Genomic DNA, 15,973 nt, shown 5'->3' on the forward strand with positions numbered 1-15,973 from the left:
ACTCAAAGATAGATTTTTAATTTTCTGTTGATGTTTTTGTTGATAACTAAAATGTTCCTTAAGAAATTTGAGATTTTAAAAAGTAGGAAATAGCATAAATAAATGAAATATATTTATATAAATGATTTGTCTAATACTTTTCTTTTTATTTGGTTTTAATTTTAAAAACTGAAGATTGATTTTTTTTCAAAGAACGGTTGCTGAAGGTTAATGTCAGTTTTAGAATAATAAAATATATGGGTTAGAAGTCAGAAAAATATTTGTTGTTCTTGTAATTGTAAGAAAGAAATTGTGAGCAGCAATAATTAATACTTAGTAAATTTTATCTCTGTTATGGTATGAAGCTTACTAAACCATGAATTTGCTTTTGTCCATGTCTGTACCTTCCCTCTAGTTGCTTGATGTGCTGCAGCAATACTGTATGGCATCTGGGCTTGATTACCGACGACTTGATGGAAGTACAAAATCAGAGGAAAGAATCAAGATCGTGAAAGAGTTCAACAGTACACAAGATGTTAATATTTGCCTTGTTTCCACAATGTAAGAAAATAAAACTTGGTAACTAGATTTTTATCTAATTGCTTTTAAGATTTAGGATAATTTTAAAACTATTACTGAATTTTCAGTGGTTATGCTTATATGGCTTTGTTTTATTTGACTTAAGGAAAAGCAGCAAAAATGCTATTAATTATGATTGAGATAACAATTTCTTGAGTTTCACATAATCTTTTCTCTTAATTCCCTCATTATCACTGAATTCCCTTATAGATGTCTGTGTTTTTAAAGATAATAATCCAAAAAATAGATTTTTTAAAAGAATTTTCTGTAGTAGTGTTCTGACTCATGTCTGTGGTGAGAACAAGGCTGAATTAAGTAATTGAGTTATTAATCAAATAACAGAGAATCATTTGTAGCATTGGATTGCAACCTGTGGTCAAGGAGCCCTAGAGAGCTGACAGGGCCTGGCAAGCCAGGCAGTTCCCTGCTTTGTCTCTACCTAATCTCCACCAGAGCAGCTCCACATTTGTATCTTTTATTAAAGTTAAATCAGTTCTACCACTTGTTTACAAGTCTCTAATTAAAATCTTTTAAAGAGTACAGACACTTTAGATAAAGAGTTATCGGTAAGTCAATATAAACACCTAAGTAAAATTAATCTTTTGGAGGTTAACAGATCTGTAATAGTGGTATCTAATGTAGTAAGTATTTTGTAGATTTGCTCCCACTGTCTTTTAAAAAGAATTTCAAAGGGTTTTAAAAGTAAAATTATGTCTTGTATAATGCAAAAAATAGAAATAAGTAAAAAATTACTTAAATGAGGAAGAAAATGATATATATATGATGAGTGAGCTATCAATACTTACTCTTGAGCACTAAAATTACTCTTGAATTCTTGCAACTAAGGCAAAGGAGAGAAGCTCTGGATTCCCAATTTCCTGTTAATGAACTCAGGTTGTATTTCTCACATGAGTCCTTACATACAGAGCATTAAATGACATAGAATACTACCTTCAGTTAATTTTTATAAAATAAATATAAGTATTCTTAAGTTTTTCAAAGTAATAAATGCCTTCAACAGTTCAAACAGTACAGAACTTATGATAAGCAATTATCTCTCAGTTAACTCCCCCAGTCTAATTTGATGAACTCTGCCAAGCTCATAATTATTCAACTGTATTAAAAATTGCTATTTAATATATCCATTGAATTTTTTATTTTTAAAGACTGAATTTTTCATATTTAGAAGTTCTATTTGATATTTTTCAAATCTGCCTGATTGATTTTACTTATATTTTGTTCTTTGTGGTTTCTAGCCTTTCTTTTATTTCTTTAGTAATTTTAATCTCTCTTAAAATATCCTTTCGGTGACGTTTTTGCTCTGTTAACTGCTGTACTTGGAGGTGCTGATTCTTTATTTGATGTTTCCTCTGGCTTTTGCTTATGGTAGAAGGTTTCTTCATACATTTTTCAATTTATTATTTTGAGCTAATATTCAGTGGGTCTTTATCCTCTGCAGAAATCATTTTATTGTAGGAGTTTTCCACTACTGTGGTTTTACATTGACTTCTGCTAGGAATCCCAACAAAAGGAAGGGAAGAGTCTTAGATCTCTATTTTCCTGTGACTGAATTCAAGGAGTATTTTGTTGCATAAGTCTTTATACAGTAAAGGATCTTATATAATAGAATAAATACATTCTTCCCCTGTGTTTTGCAAAAGACATGTCAGCTCAGTTTTTGTTTTGTTTTTCTCATTTTGCAATAGTTTATATTTAATTTCTAGATTTTGTAGCAAAAGAATTATTACATCATTTCACCAGAATCCTAAGTCTTCTTTATCTTTTCATTTATCAACATTACACAGCTTGGATTCCGTCATGAAAGAGGAGGACTTAGTCTACTTACACTACTCTCTCCCCACTTTTCACACAGTCTTTATTATTTTTACTTTTATTATATATCTATAAATTTATTTTGTAACTTTAAATAAAGTACTTCAATTTTTTATGTTTTAGCCCATCTACTTCCTACAATATCTTCTAATTGCTTGTAATGGGTGGTATTAGCATTAGCACGCATCCACGTTTTCTTCTACTTTTATCAGCTCTTCATATTATCTGTCAACTATTTTAACTTTTACCTCATGAGGGGTGTAAGGATTTTTCACAGAGTCCTGCAACAATAACCAGGTTTTCCATGTTCTGCCCATAGGTTAGCTCTAAAATTTAAAAGCTAAAAGACAGCATTTACATTATTATGATTTTGTAAACATTGTTTAATGCTGCACTCACACAGTGCTAAGATAATTTCTCTGAATGTTTTGACCTCTTGACCAGTTTAAGGAGAACAATCTTAACATCAACATCAAATGAATTCTTTTTTCTAAAACTTCATTCATCATCTTATGTTTACACAGCTCAGTTTACTTCATGTTTAATCGTAAATTTCTTATTGTTTTGCCCTCAGTGTATTTTTGCCTTTTATATTAATAATAATCTTTAATATATTACTAGTTCATGTTCACACTTTCTTTATGTTAACTCCTCTGTTTCTTGAAGAACTTTCTCCTGAAGGCCTGATAACTATTATCTTGAAGTTTTTTTTCATTGCTCTTCTGCATTAGATCCACATCTTCTGGATTTTATGCCATCTTTTTGGTTTGCCTCCTTGTTTCACTGGAGAATATCTTTAAGTAACTTTATAAATCAAGATTACAGAAAGTAAATTTTCTGCATCTTTGAATATCAGAAAATGTCTTTTATGTGCTCTCTCACTTAATTGTTACTTTGGCCAACTGAAGGATTCTAGATTGAAAATAATTTCCTCTCAGGTCATGGGTGGTTATTAAAGCATTGTTTTCTGGTAGTTATATTGCTGAATAGATATCTAAGGCCAAGCCGACTATCATTCCTCTTTGGGAACTCACAAAAATTTCTCTTTATCTGTGGTATTCTGAAATTTTATAGTGATATTTGAGTCTTGATATGGGTCTTTGTTCATTGTGTTAGGCACAATCTGGAGGCTTGTAGAAAATTCTCCTTGATTATTTCTTTGTCAGTAGATTCTCTTCTGTTTTTCCAGTGTCTCTTTTTGTTCTCACATGCCAATTTGTCAGATTTTAGAGCTCCTATATTGATTTTTTAAATCTCTGTACTTTTCTTTCATGTTCCATGTTTTTAATCCTTTTGTTCTATATTCTAAGAAATGTTATTTTCCAATCTTATTATTTTATTTTAAAGAATTAATTTTTAGTCTAAAATATTCCTAGCTTTTCAAGCTCTTTTTTCCTCTGAATTATCTTTATTATAGAATATCTATACTGTAAAGCCTAGCTTTTCACAATTATCTCATTCAGTTAATTAAAAAGGGTCATCTGGCATTTTTCCTTGGGTTTGAGATTTTTATTGGAATCATTGAATTTATAAATACTGTGAGAAGAATTGGCATTTTTATGATAGTGAGCCTTAAGTTTTCACAGAAAGATTACTTAAGTGAATATTTTGACTTTTTATAATAGTTAAGTCTTTTTTTTATTTTAAAGGTTTTATTCATTTTTATTTTTGATTTACTTTTTAAATCATGTTTATTCTATTACAGATGTCTCCATTTTCCCCCTTTTGCCCTCCTCCACCTATCTCCCACAGTCAATTTACACTCTGTTGTCCATGACCATGGGTCATTTATATATGTTCTTTGCCTAGCCCCTTCTCCTTCTGTCCACCATTGTCCTCTTTCCCCATCCCCTCTGGTAACTTTAAGTCTGCTCCATGTTTCCATGCCTGTGGTTTATTTTGTTCGTTAGTTTATTTTGTTGAATAGAGTCCAGTTATAGGTGAGATCATATGAATTTGTCTTTCACCAACTGGCTTATTTCACTTAGCATAATATTCTCCAGTTCCATCCATGTTGTCACAAAAGGTAGGAGTTCCTTCTTTCTTTCTTTTTTTTTAATGCAGATTGATTTTATTTATTTTTTAAATGTCAGAATCCATTATAAAATATTAAAAAATTTAATTCCATTATGAAGTCTCAGCAATTAAAATAACATGACACCGGCACAGAAATAATTAAGTACAGCAATGATATAAAATGAACATTCAGAAACAAATGTAAGTGTCCGTCTAACAAAGTAATATATGATTAAATTGATACTTCAAATCAATGGAGAAAATAGGGCTTATTCAACAAATAAGGTTCCTGGACCACTATTACTTGAAATAAAACAAATATAGAGCCCTATTTCACACATTATACAAACAATATTCAGGTGAGTTAAAAATCAATGTGTAAAATCTAAGGAGTTTTCAGAGAAAATACTGAATAATATTTTTCTTACCATGAAGTAAAATATTCAAACCCAGAAGCTATAAAGTAAAATATTGACAATATGACTACATTAAACATTTAAGACTATAATAGTTAGGTCTTTACACGGTAAAGAATCTTTACTACAGTCTGGAGGCTTGTAGAAAACTCTCTTTGATTATTTCTTACAATAATTACTACCTAACAGTAAAACTTAATTAATTGAAGGCATTTTTGTGGAATATTAAGATATAGTTAAAGTATAATTTTTGATATTGTTATTTGATATAAGAATAGCAGGACCTAAGGAATGAATAGCTTGCATGCACATTATAGGTCTGTCTTAATATCAGTCTTTAGCATGAAGAGGTCTATATTTTATGTTATGGCTTAAGGAATAGGCCTCTGCTGTTAGTCATATGACAACACAGTTGCAGATCTGAATTGTGTTATCATAAAACAGAGAATCATCTTGTCTCCAGAGATAGAGTTTAGAGGGTTTTTTGTTTGCTTGTTTTTTGAAAGGAGCTTTGTCTCTGCTGTAATTCAGCCAGCCTTCAGTTGTATCAGAATCTCTTGGGAGATCACTGTATCAACTGGTAGAGGCTTTTCTGTGGCTTATATAGGGCATCTGAGATAAAGTTATATCAAACCTTAATGACAGCAAGCTAACTGAAACAGCTGGTGATTTATTTTTGGTGGTCATTTAAGTATTATAAAATATTTCTTAATGTTTAATTTTATTTTAGTTATAACTTGATTTTCATGTAATCAATTATATAATCTAGTGAACCTTGTTTCTTCCATTTTTTCTATCACAATATTAGATAAACTTTTAAGTTCTCTTCTACTTCCTTTGTGTCAAAGTCCCACCAACTCCCCTAATTTACCCATTACTTTTATCCTTTCTAAAACTCTCCCTATCCCAATTCACTCTTTTCTTTGTGTTCAAGTCTCTGTGGTATCTTTATGCTATCACCTCTATGTCATTTTTCAAAAGATATCATTCGTTTTCTATTGTACACTTAACTTTAAGTCAGTATATTTTGGGTTTGTCAGGGAATATTTAGGTGCCCCTAATTATTCCAGTCCTGTGAATCATAGTTTGAAAGGCTCTTGAGAAAAATAATTTAATATTTCTCTTAACCTTATACCAGAAAACTGTATCTTAACTGCCTCAGATATATTAGGGCATTTTTTTTTTTGTTAAATGTCCCAAAAGAAAGAGATTCTAAACCACTCTTCAAATAAATCATTAGAATCATGTATATACCTATTGTTAAAACCTGCCTCCAATTTTTTATTTTGTTACATTATCTAACCAGTCTCACACCCCTTTGTTCAATTTAGTTGTCTTCATTGAAACTTACTTAATGTAGGATAAGAAAAATAACAGACCTTTTTTTTCTTTTCACCTGTGAGGAGCACTATGAGCAATAAATGCTTTACTGGAGTTATGCGTAAAGTTTTCATGAGCATTTAAAGATTAGGTATATCAAGAAAGACCATAAAAACATGAGGATGTTTAAACTGGCCCTTTAAAGATAAAATTTCACTAGAAGGAAAAGCAGGTTTACATAAAGGCCATTTTAGGCAGAGATAACAGCATAGGTAGAAAAATGACCAGGGAATTGAAGTGGTTAGAGCTTAGGATACATGGAGGGAAGAGCTGGTATATCACTAAATATGAGGAATCATTAGTTAATTTAACAGAAACCATATTGAGTGTTCTATGACATGTCCTGGGGAAGAAAGGCTGTAAAAGGTTCAGATCCAGCTCTTTTAAACTTTGTAACTAAAAAAAAATATGAGGATGGAGTGAATAGTTCAGACATGTGTAAAAGGGTTCTTTCAATATAGTATGGTAAATGCCAGCAGAAGGAGGCACAAAGGAGAAATATTTACTTCATCCTTCATTAGTAATGCTGAGGGACAAGTAGTTAGCCAGGCAAAGAAGAGAGCCAAGAAAATTGCAAGTAGTGTATGAAGGCAACTTTAAGTATAGTGGTAGTTCCCTGAAATAAAGTCCAAGTGTACAAGAATTAGTCTCTGATGGATAAGAGTAAAGGTATTTAAAACAGAGGAATGGCATACTTGTTTTCATTTTTATATTCTGTGCTTAAAAAAATTTTATGTAAGATGAGAATGAATTTAAGGTCTGAGGTAAGGGAAGATAGTTAAGAAGCCAGTGAAATAATATCAGAACTTATAGGTGCATTATAATAAGGGCTTGAAATAGGGTAGGGGAAATAGGAATGGAGAAAGGCCTAGAGAAAAACATTTTTTGAGCTAAATTTGACAGGATTTGCTATTGAATAGCTTTTAAATTTTTGTGGGGGGTTTTCCCCTTTAAGTCTGTCAGTGACAAATTCTCTTAGTTTTTCTTAATTTAAGGATATCATAATTTCCTTTCATTCCTGAAGGATATTTTTGCTAGGTATAGAATTCTGGATTGACAGTTCTTTCAGCACTAGAAAAACGTTGTACTGCTTCCTTCTGGCCTCCGTGGTTTCTGATGAGAAATCTGCTGTCATTTGAATTGGTTTTTCCTAAAAATAATGTATTTCTCTCTCTTACTTTCAAGAGTTTTGTCTTTTATTTTCAAAGGTTTAATTATGATGCATCTTGGCATAGATTTCTTTGGATTTATCTGTTTTGGAGTTCATACAGCTTCTTTAATGTGTAGGTTTATGGCTTTTTCCAAATTTGGGAAGTTTTTAGCCATATGTCTTCAAATACTTTTTCAGTCTCTCTTTTCTCCCTCTCGGATTATAATGATATGAGTATTAGCTCTTCTGTTACTGTCCCTCAAGTCTCTAAGATGATGTTCATTTTATTTTCAGTATATTTTCTTTCTGTTGTTTAGATTGGGTAAATAATATTGACCTGTTCTCATGTTAATATATTCTGTTCTCTGTCATTTCCACTGTACTATCAAGTTCATTCCAGCAAGTTTTGTAATTCAGTTCTAAAATCTTCATTTGGTTTATCTTTATATCCTCTCTATTTTCTTTACATCCTGGTCTTTCAATTTACATTGGAAAGTTTACATCCTGAAACTTTCAATTTTTAGTTTGTTTCAAGCATATTTGTAATTTCTTATCAAAGCATTTTTATTATAACTGCATTAAAATTCTTGTCAGATAATTCCAATATCTCATCCATTGTTTTCATCTGTTGATTGTCTTTTCTCATTCAAGTTTGGATTTTCCTAGATCTTGCTCTGACTAGTAATTTTTTTATTGTATGCTATGTACATTTTTAGTATTATGTTATAAGACTTTATATCTCCTTTAAATCTTTTTTAACCAGACACCATGCCAGACACAAAAGAATGGAAACCCATGTATTCTACTTGGCCTGTATTGAATCCTGAGAGTGAGGTCCTTCATTGCTCTTTCTGGATGGTCCCCACTGACACTGAAGATGGGGACCTAGTTATCACTGGGAAGAAAGGAAAGTCCCAGCTACTTAATCAGTCTTCCCTGACACCACACCAGCAGGGGTTAAAAGTGTCTCAATACATTGAAGCAAGGTTGGAAATATAGTCTCTTCACATAGTCTTAACTGACCAGGTTGAGGGAAGGCCACAGATCTTTTTCTGTGGTCTTTGCAGGAATAGGCTGGTTATTATCTAACATTTTTCTGACTTAAAAGGCTACATATTTCCTTTTTTTCACTAAAGGAAGAAGGATTTGCTTGGGGCTTTTTTGGTCTGTGATTCCTGGCATATCCAGTTCACCAGCTTTACCAAAACCCAGTCTGGGGTATAATAGCAAGAAAAAAAAAAAAGCCAGGAAACTCACTGCTATGTCATTGTTCATGTCATAATTCCTAGCCAGTCTGTGTTCCCTCTACCTTTCAGTGCCTTGTGTTTATTTTATATATAATACCCAGGGTTTCTCTTTAGCTGCACTTAATGGAGGAATAAGGAGAAGTATATCTACTGGCTTGATTTTTTTAAATGTGCATATTACTTTATTTAGCTGCAATATACCTATTTTGCCATGTATGATGTGCACCCACATTTTGACACACATTATACATGGGATTATTATGCTCATTATTATAACCATGGTATGTAATCATTATACCCATGTATAATGTGCATCCTTATTTTTCCCTCAAAAATTTGGGCAAAAGAACTGCTCATTATACATGGCAAAATACAGTACTAACAGTTTTTAAAAATTATGATAGGAAAATTTTACAGAAATAGTATTTGAGTATAACCACCATAGTCTACTTACATGGGTTCTAATGGCCAAATTTTTTAGAGGTAGTCTAGAGTTGTAGAAAAAGAATATTTCATAGCTATTTTATTTGTGACATATTTGTGTTTTAATCTCCTTTTATGATGTGAATGCAATATTGTGTTGATTTGGTTATAGAAATCTGGCACAATTGAGTTATAGGATAATTTTTTTTTTATTATTTTAATGTGCTCTGTTTCCTCTAGGGCTGGTGGACTAGGCCTCAATTTTATTGGTGCCAATGTTGTTGTATTATTTGATCCTACTTGGAATCCAGCCAATGATCTTCAAGCTATTGACAGGTATAATACTGACAAAACGTAAAGTGGTTTGCAAATATTTTTAACTGAACATTTTTCTGAATTGGTTAGGTTGTTTATCATATGACTCTGATTAGAAGATAGGGAAAACCTTGTTTTAGAAAGCTATTTAAGATAACCATGGAGTTCTGAATCCAACAAGCAGGCTCATAATACCTATTTATGTTTCATTCACCTCAAAATCCCATTATTTTGTCAGAGTTGACTTAAGAAGAAAAACTGAGTCTGCAATTCTTCAGGAAAATAGGAAAGGTTACTATTAGTAGATCAGAAGTATCAAAACACTCTTGCAGTACAGAAGGAAAACAGGATCTATATGATCAAGAAACCAGCAGAGTAAAACCATAATCCAAAATTGACAGAAGAGCACAAAGAAATGAATATATTAGAACACAAATAATTACTTAAACAGGAAAGAAAACATACATAGATACATCTTGGTGATATTTCTAAGTTCCATACATAAAGAGAAGTGTTACAAGATGCCAGAATGAGAAAGAGAGGGAGAAAATTATTTATAAAAACAAAGACCAAAACAAAAAAACACCCAGTTTATCACAAAGAAATTTGTGTTAATGCATATATGATACATAAAGCAATTATGTGTGACATCAGTAGCATACAGGTAGGGCCAGAGATGTAAAGAAAGGTTTTTAATGCAACTAAAGTTAAGTTGGTATCAATTAAAAATAAATTGTTATAACTTTTGGATGTTATATGTAATATGCAGGGTAACCACAAATATGTATATAACACATACAAAAGGAAATGAAAAAGAAATTAAAATATGTCACTAAATAAGTCAGGTAAACACAAAGGAAGGCATTAATGGATGAAACAGGACAAAATAGCTCTAAGGTATATAGAAAACAAAATGGCAAAAGTAACTTCTTCCATATCATTAATTACTTTAAATACAAATGGATTAAATTCCCTAATCAAGAAACATAGATTGGTAAAATGGATTAAAAGTATTATCCAACTATATGCTGTCTATAAGACTCTCATAGGTCTAAAGAACATACATAGGTTGAAAGTGAAAGATAAAAAAAGATACTTCATGAAAAGAGTAACCAAAAGAGAGGGGAGGTGGTTACACTAATATCAGACAAAATAGACTTTAAATTGAAACCTATTGCAAAAGATTAACAAGGATGTTATACAATGAGAAAAGATTCAATTCACTAAGAAGGTATAACAATTATAAACAAAAAGTGCACCAAACATCTGAGTCCCAAATATATAAAGCAAATACTGACAGTATTAAAAGTAGAAATATCTAGCTCCACAATAATATTAGGAAACTTCCATATACCACTTGCAATAATGGATAGGACTTCCTGTCAGATAATCAATAAGGAGAGGACTTAAACAACACTTAATACAAATTGGACCTAATATACATATATAGAACTGGCCTCACAGCAACAGTGTAACATTTTTCTCAAGTACTAATGGAACATTTTCCACAAAAGATCATATAGGTCACAAAACAAGTCAATAAATTTAAAATGATTGAAATTATACTTTTTTTTCCAATTACAATAAAATAAAAATGAAGTTGATGGCAGAAGAAACACAAGAAAATTCACAGGTATATTGAAATTAAACAACACACTCTTAAGTAACCAGTGGGTCAAAAAGAAATTGCAAAGGAAATTAGAAAATATCTTGAAAAAATTAAAACACAACATATTGAAACTTATGGGATGCAGCAAAAGCAGTACTAAGGGGGAAATTTATAGCTATAAATGCTTACATTAAAAAAGAGGAAAGGTCTCAAATTAATGATCTAACCAAACACCTTAAGGAACTAGAAAAAGAAAAACAAACTAAGCTCAAAAGCAGCAACAGAACGGAAATAAGTAAGATTGGAGCAGAGATTAAAAATAGAGACTATAAAACAAACAAAAAAAATTAAGAAAACCAGGCGTTGTTTTTTTCAAAAAGATCAACAAACTCAACAACCCTTTAGCTAGAAAGAAAAAAAAAAACACAAATAACTAAAATCAGAAATGAAAAGAGAAACATTACTGTTGACTTTATGGAAATATGAAGAATTATAAGACAGTACTATATATAATTATACATCAAGAAATTGTACAACTGAGAGAAATGGACAAATTCCTGGAAACTTCCAAGCTACAAAGACTGAATCATAAATTAAAAAATACGACTACATCTACAACCAATAAAAAGATCCAGTCACTAATCAAAACTGCCAACAAACAAAAGCCCAGGACAAAGATGACTTTACTGGTGAATTCTACCAAATATTTAACGAAGAATTAATACCAGTCTTTTAAAAACTTGTCCAGAAATTAGAAGAAGAAAGAACACTTCCTAATTTATTCTATGAGGCCAACATTACATTGATACTAAAGCCAGACGAAGACCTATAAGCAAAGAAAATCACTAACCAATATTTCTTATAAATATTGATGCAAAAATCCTCAATAAAATACTAGCAAAGCAAATTTAACAGCATATTAAAAGAATGATACAACATAATGAAGTAGGATTGATTCCTGGTTTGACATGCAAAAATCAATCCATGTAATATACTATATTAACAGAATGAAGGAAAAAGATACATGATCATTTAATTAATGAAGAAAAGGCAATTGACAAAATTCAACATATTTTCATGATAAAAACACTCAACAAACTAGGGATAGGAAGAAACTATCTCAACATAATAAAGCCCTCTTATGAAAAACCACAGATGACTTTATAATGGTGAAAGAATGAATGCTTTACTCTAAGATCCAGGAACAAGGAAAAGATTCCTGCTTTCACCACTTCTGTTCAACATAGCCAGAGCAATTAGGTAAGAAAAGGAAATAAAAGGTGTCGGAGGTGGAAAGGAAGAAAAAAAGTGATCTCTGTTTACAGGTGGCATGATCCTATGTATAGGAAACTCTGAAGGTTCCACCTGCAAAAAAACCCAAAACAAAACAAAGAACAGTTAGAGCTAATAAATTGATTAAGGAAAGTTGTAGGGTACAGAGTCAACATAAAAAATCAGTTTATTTTCAAACACTAGCAATGAACAATCTGAAAAGAAAATTAAGCAAACAATTTCAATTAACAATAGCATTCAAAAAAAGAAGAACCACTTAGGAATAAATTTAATAAAGGAAGCAAAGAACTTGTACACTGAAAACCAAACACATTGCTGAAAGAAATTAAAGAAGGCACAAATAAATGGAAAAATATCCTGTATTCATGAATTAGAAGACATACTATTATTAAGGTGTCGATACTTATCAAAACTATCTATGAGTTCAGTGCAATCTCTATCAATATGTCAATGATGTTTTTACAGAAGTAGAAGTAAAATGTTTTAAGAGACCACTATGAACATGAATTTATGCCAATAAATTGGATAGCCTAGATGAAATGGACAAATACCTAGAAACATACAACCTACCAAGACTGAATAATGAATAGAAAAATCTTAATAGACCTGTACTGACTATCAAGATTGAATCAGTAATCAAAAGCATCCCAAAAGCCCTGGGCAGCTCAGTTGGTTAGAGCATCATCCCCATACACCAGATTTGAGGGTTTCATCCCCCGTCACCAAATCAACCAGTGAATGCACACATAGGTGGAACAACAAATTGATTCTCTCTCTCTCTTTCTCTCTCTTCCCCTCAACTCCCCATCCCTACCTCACTCTCTCCTTTCCCTTCCTTTTTCTCTAAAATCAATCAAGCAATCAATTAAAAAGAAAAAAAAACCCTCAATAAACAAAAGACTAGGACCACTTGGCTTCACTGGAGAATGCTACCAAACATTCAAAAAGAATTAACACCAGTTCTTCTCAAAGTCTTCCAAAATATTGAAGAGGAACACTCCCTAACTTAATCAGTAAAGTCAGCATTACTCTGATACCGAAACCAGGCAGATGATGATGATGATGATGATGACGGCGACGACGATGATAATACCAACCATTATTTTTATGAATATTTATGTAAAAGTCCTTAATAAAATACCAGCAAACTGAATTAAGTAGCATATTAAAATAATGATACATTATAACCAAGTTAGATTTATTCCTGAAATGCTAGGATGGTTCAACATTCTATAAAATCAAGCAGTGAAACACATCACATTAACATAATCATCCTGATACAGAAAAGGTTTTGACAAAATTCAACACCCTTTCATGGTAAAAACACTCAACAAACTATAAATAAAAGGAAATTACCTCAACATAATAAAGGACATTTATGAAAAACCCACAGCTATCATCATAATCAGTGGTGAAAGATTAGAAGTTTTTCCTCTAAGAACAGCAATAAGGAAACAATTCCTGTTTTCACCACAAAGAAACAAATATGATTGAACTAATATGAGGTACCAAGGATTGGCAAATTCATAGAAACAGAAAGTAGAATAAATGGTACTAAAGGTTAGGGGTGGGAATAAAAAGTTACTGTTTAACGAGTACTATTTTTCAGTTGAGGAAGATAAAAAAGTTCTGTAAATAAATAGTCACGGTGGTTACACAGTAATGTCATTGTACTTAAGTCCCTGAAGTGTACATTTAAAAATAGATAGGAGCTTCTAGTCAAGATAGGAGCATAGGTAAACCTGATACTTGCCTCTTCTCACAATCACATCAAAATTACAACGAAACTATAGAACATCCATCATTGAGAACCACCAGAAACTGAGCTGAATGAAGTCCTACAACTAAGAACTTAAAGAAGAAACCACATCGGGACAGGTATGAGGAGGAGATGTGTAACAGGCTGGTCCCACATCCGGAGGGATAAAAATCCAGAGGGATAGCTTATCCATGAAGGTCCCCGTGAGGAGCAAAGGGTCTCAGCCTCACACCAGGCCCCCCCACCCAAAGTTCCAGTGGCAGGAAGAGAAGTCTCCATAACTTCCAGCTCTGAAAACCAGTGGGGATTTAGGCTGAGGAAAATGGAAACTTCTGTAGTCCCAGACAGTTCTTAAAGGGCCCATGCAAGTACTTACTCAGACTCATTCCCTCTAGGCTCCATCATGGGGGCAGTATCTTCAAAGACACCAAGGATGTACCAGGAAGAACTAAATTGTTTGGCATCAGGGCAAGAGCTAGAAGGAAAGCTTTTCTCCCAGACAGAAGTGCTGGCAGAAGCAGTGTTCCTTTGCTGATCCCTCCCCCAACAGAGCTGGCAGGCGGGCACCATGTATAAGGCTCTGTTAACCTGGCTCACACTATTTGGTCCACCCCATACAACTTTCAGGCCCACCCAAGCTGCTTTCCAGTTGTTTTTCCATACAAATAGCTTGTCCTAGCTCATGCTTCAGATTTTCCTAAATTCTCTCTCTCTCAAAAAAAAGCAGCATCTGGCCTCAGCAAGCCCCATACCTCTTGCTAGGTGGCCCAAGGCCTGGCAGTAACAGCAGCGAGCTTGGGTACACAGCTTGGCTTCACCTAGGCACCTCCAAGCCCAGCACAAGTAGGGGCCATCTGCAGATTGCTTTGCAGCTTAATGCTGGTGGCCCTGGGCAAAACACTGGTGGTGGCTCACATCGGCCTGCACCTCCTGGGAGGCTCCAAAGCCAGTGCACACAGTGGACAGCATCAGACCAATCTGAGCACCGACATCCAGCCACCACCATAAGTGACACACTCAAAGGGTGGACTCAGAGGGCACCAGGGCCTTGCTGAACTAAGTACCATTCTGTGGAGTGGGCCACTGCACAGCTGGTCCTCGACAGTAGTCAGAGGGTGGTGGTCAGTGATCACACCCCATCCTTGAGCTGATTGGCCTTGGTAAATCCTTACCATTGATGTGTCAACCACAATCAAGGCTCAACTATAAAAGGAGGGTGTACACAGCCCATATGATGGGCATACCTCAGGTACTCAGCTTGGGTGATACAGGAGGCTGTGCCACTGGACCTTACAGGACACCTACTACATTAGGCCACTCTACCAAACCTGGGATATGTAGCAGCTCTACCTAATACATAGAAACAAATACAAGGAGGCTGCTGAAATGAGGAGACAAAGAAACATGACCTGAATGAAAGAACAGAACAAAACTCCAGAAAAAGAACTAAACAAAAGGGAGACAAGCAATCTACTAGATGCAGAGTTCAAAATGCTGGTTTTAAGGATGCTAAATGACCTTAGTGAGAATCTCAACAACATAAAAAAGAACCAGTCATAAATGAAGCATACACTAATTGAAATAAAGAATAATTTACAGGGAATCAACAGTAGAGTGGATGAAGCCAAGAATTAAATCAGTGATTTGGAATATAAGGGAGCAAAAAAACACTCAATCAGAAGAGCCAGAAGAGAAAAGCATCCAAAAAAAAAAAAGGATAGTATAAGGAGCCTCTGGGACAACTTCAAGTATGCCAACATTAGCATCGTGGAGGTGCTGGAAGAATAAAAGAGAGAGCCAGAAATTGGAGATCTGCTTGTGAAATAATGACAGAAAACTTCCCTAACTTGGTGAAGGAAATAGATATACAAGTCGAGGAAGCACAGAGAGTGCAAAATAAGATGAACCCAAAGAGGCCCACACCAAGACGCATCATAATTAAAATGCCCAAGGTTAAGGACAGAGAGAATCTTA

The 15,973-nt window shown here is 33.3% G+C and overlaps 1 protein-coding gene across 1 annotated transcript in view; it reads left to right on the top strand.

Moving 5' to 3' along the window:
- The window catches only part of ERCC6L2 (ERCC excision repair 6 like 2), a 156,748-nt gene that overhangs the window by 77,480 nt on the left and 63,295 nt on the right, over positions 1–15,973 (top strand). Inside the window, exons 11-12 of the mRNA XM_054588097.1 lie at positions 395–540; positions 9,264–9,359. Of these exons, the coding sequence (XP_054444072.1) occupies positions 395–540; positions 9,264–9,359 (242 nt within the window). The remainder of the gene's footprint in view (positions 1–394; positions 541–9,263; positions 9,360–15,973) is intronic.

Source organism: Pteronotus mesoamericanus, unplaced genomic scaffold (genome assembly GCF_021234165.1).
Source record: "Pteronotus mesoamericanus isolate MK-2021 breed Mesoamerican mustached bat unplaced genomic scaffold, CSHL_Meso_final scaffold_125, whole genome shotgun sequence".
Lineage (NCBI taxonomy): Eukaryota > Metazoa > Chordata > Mammalia > Chiroptera > Mormoopidae > Pteronotus > Pteronotus mesoamericanus.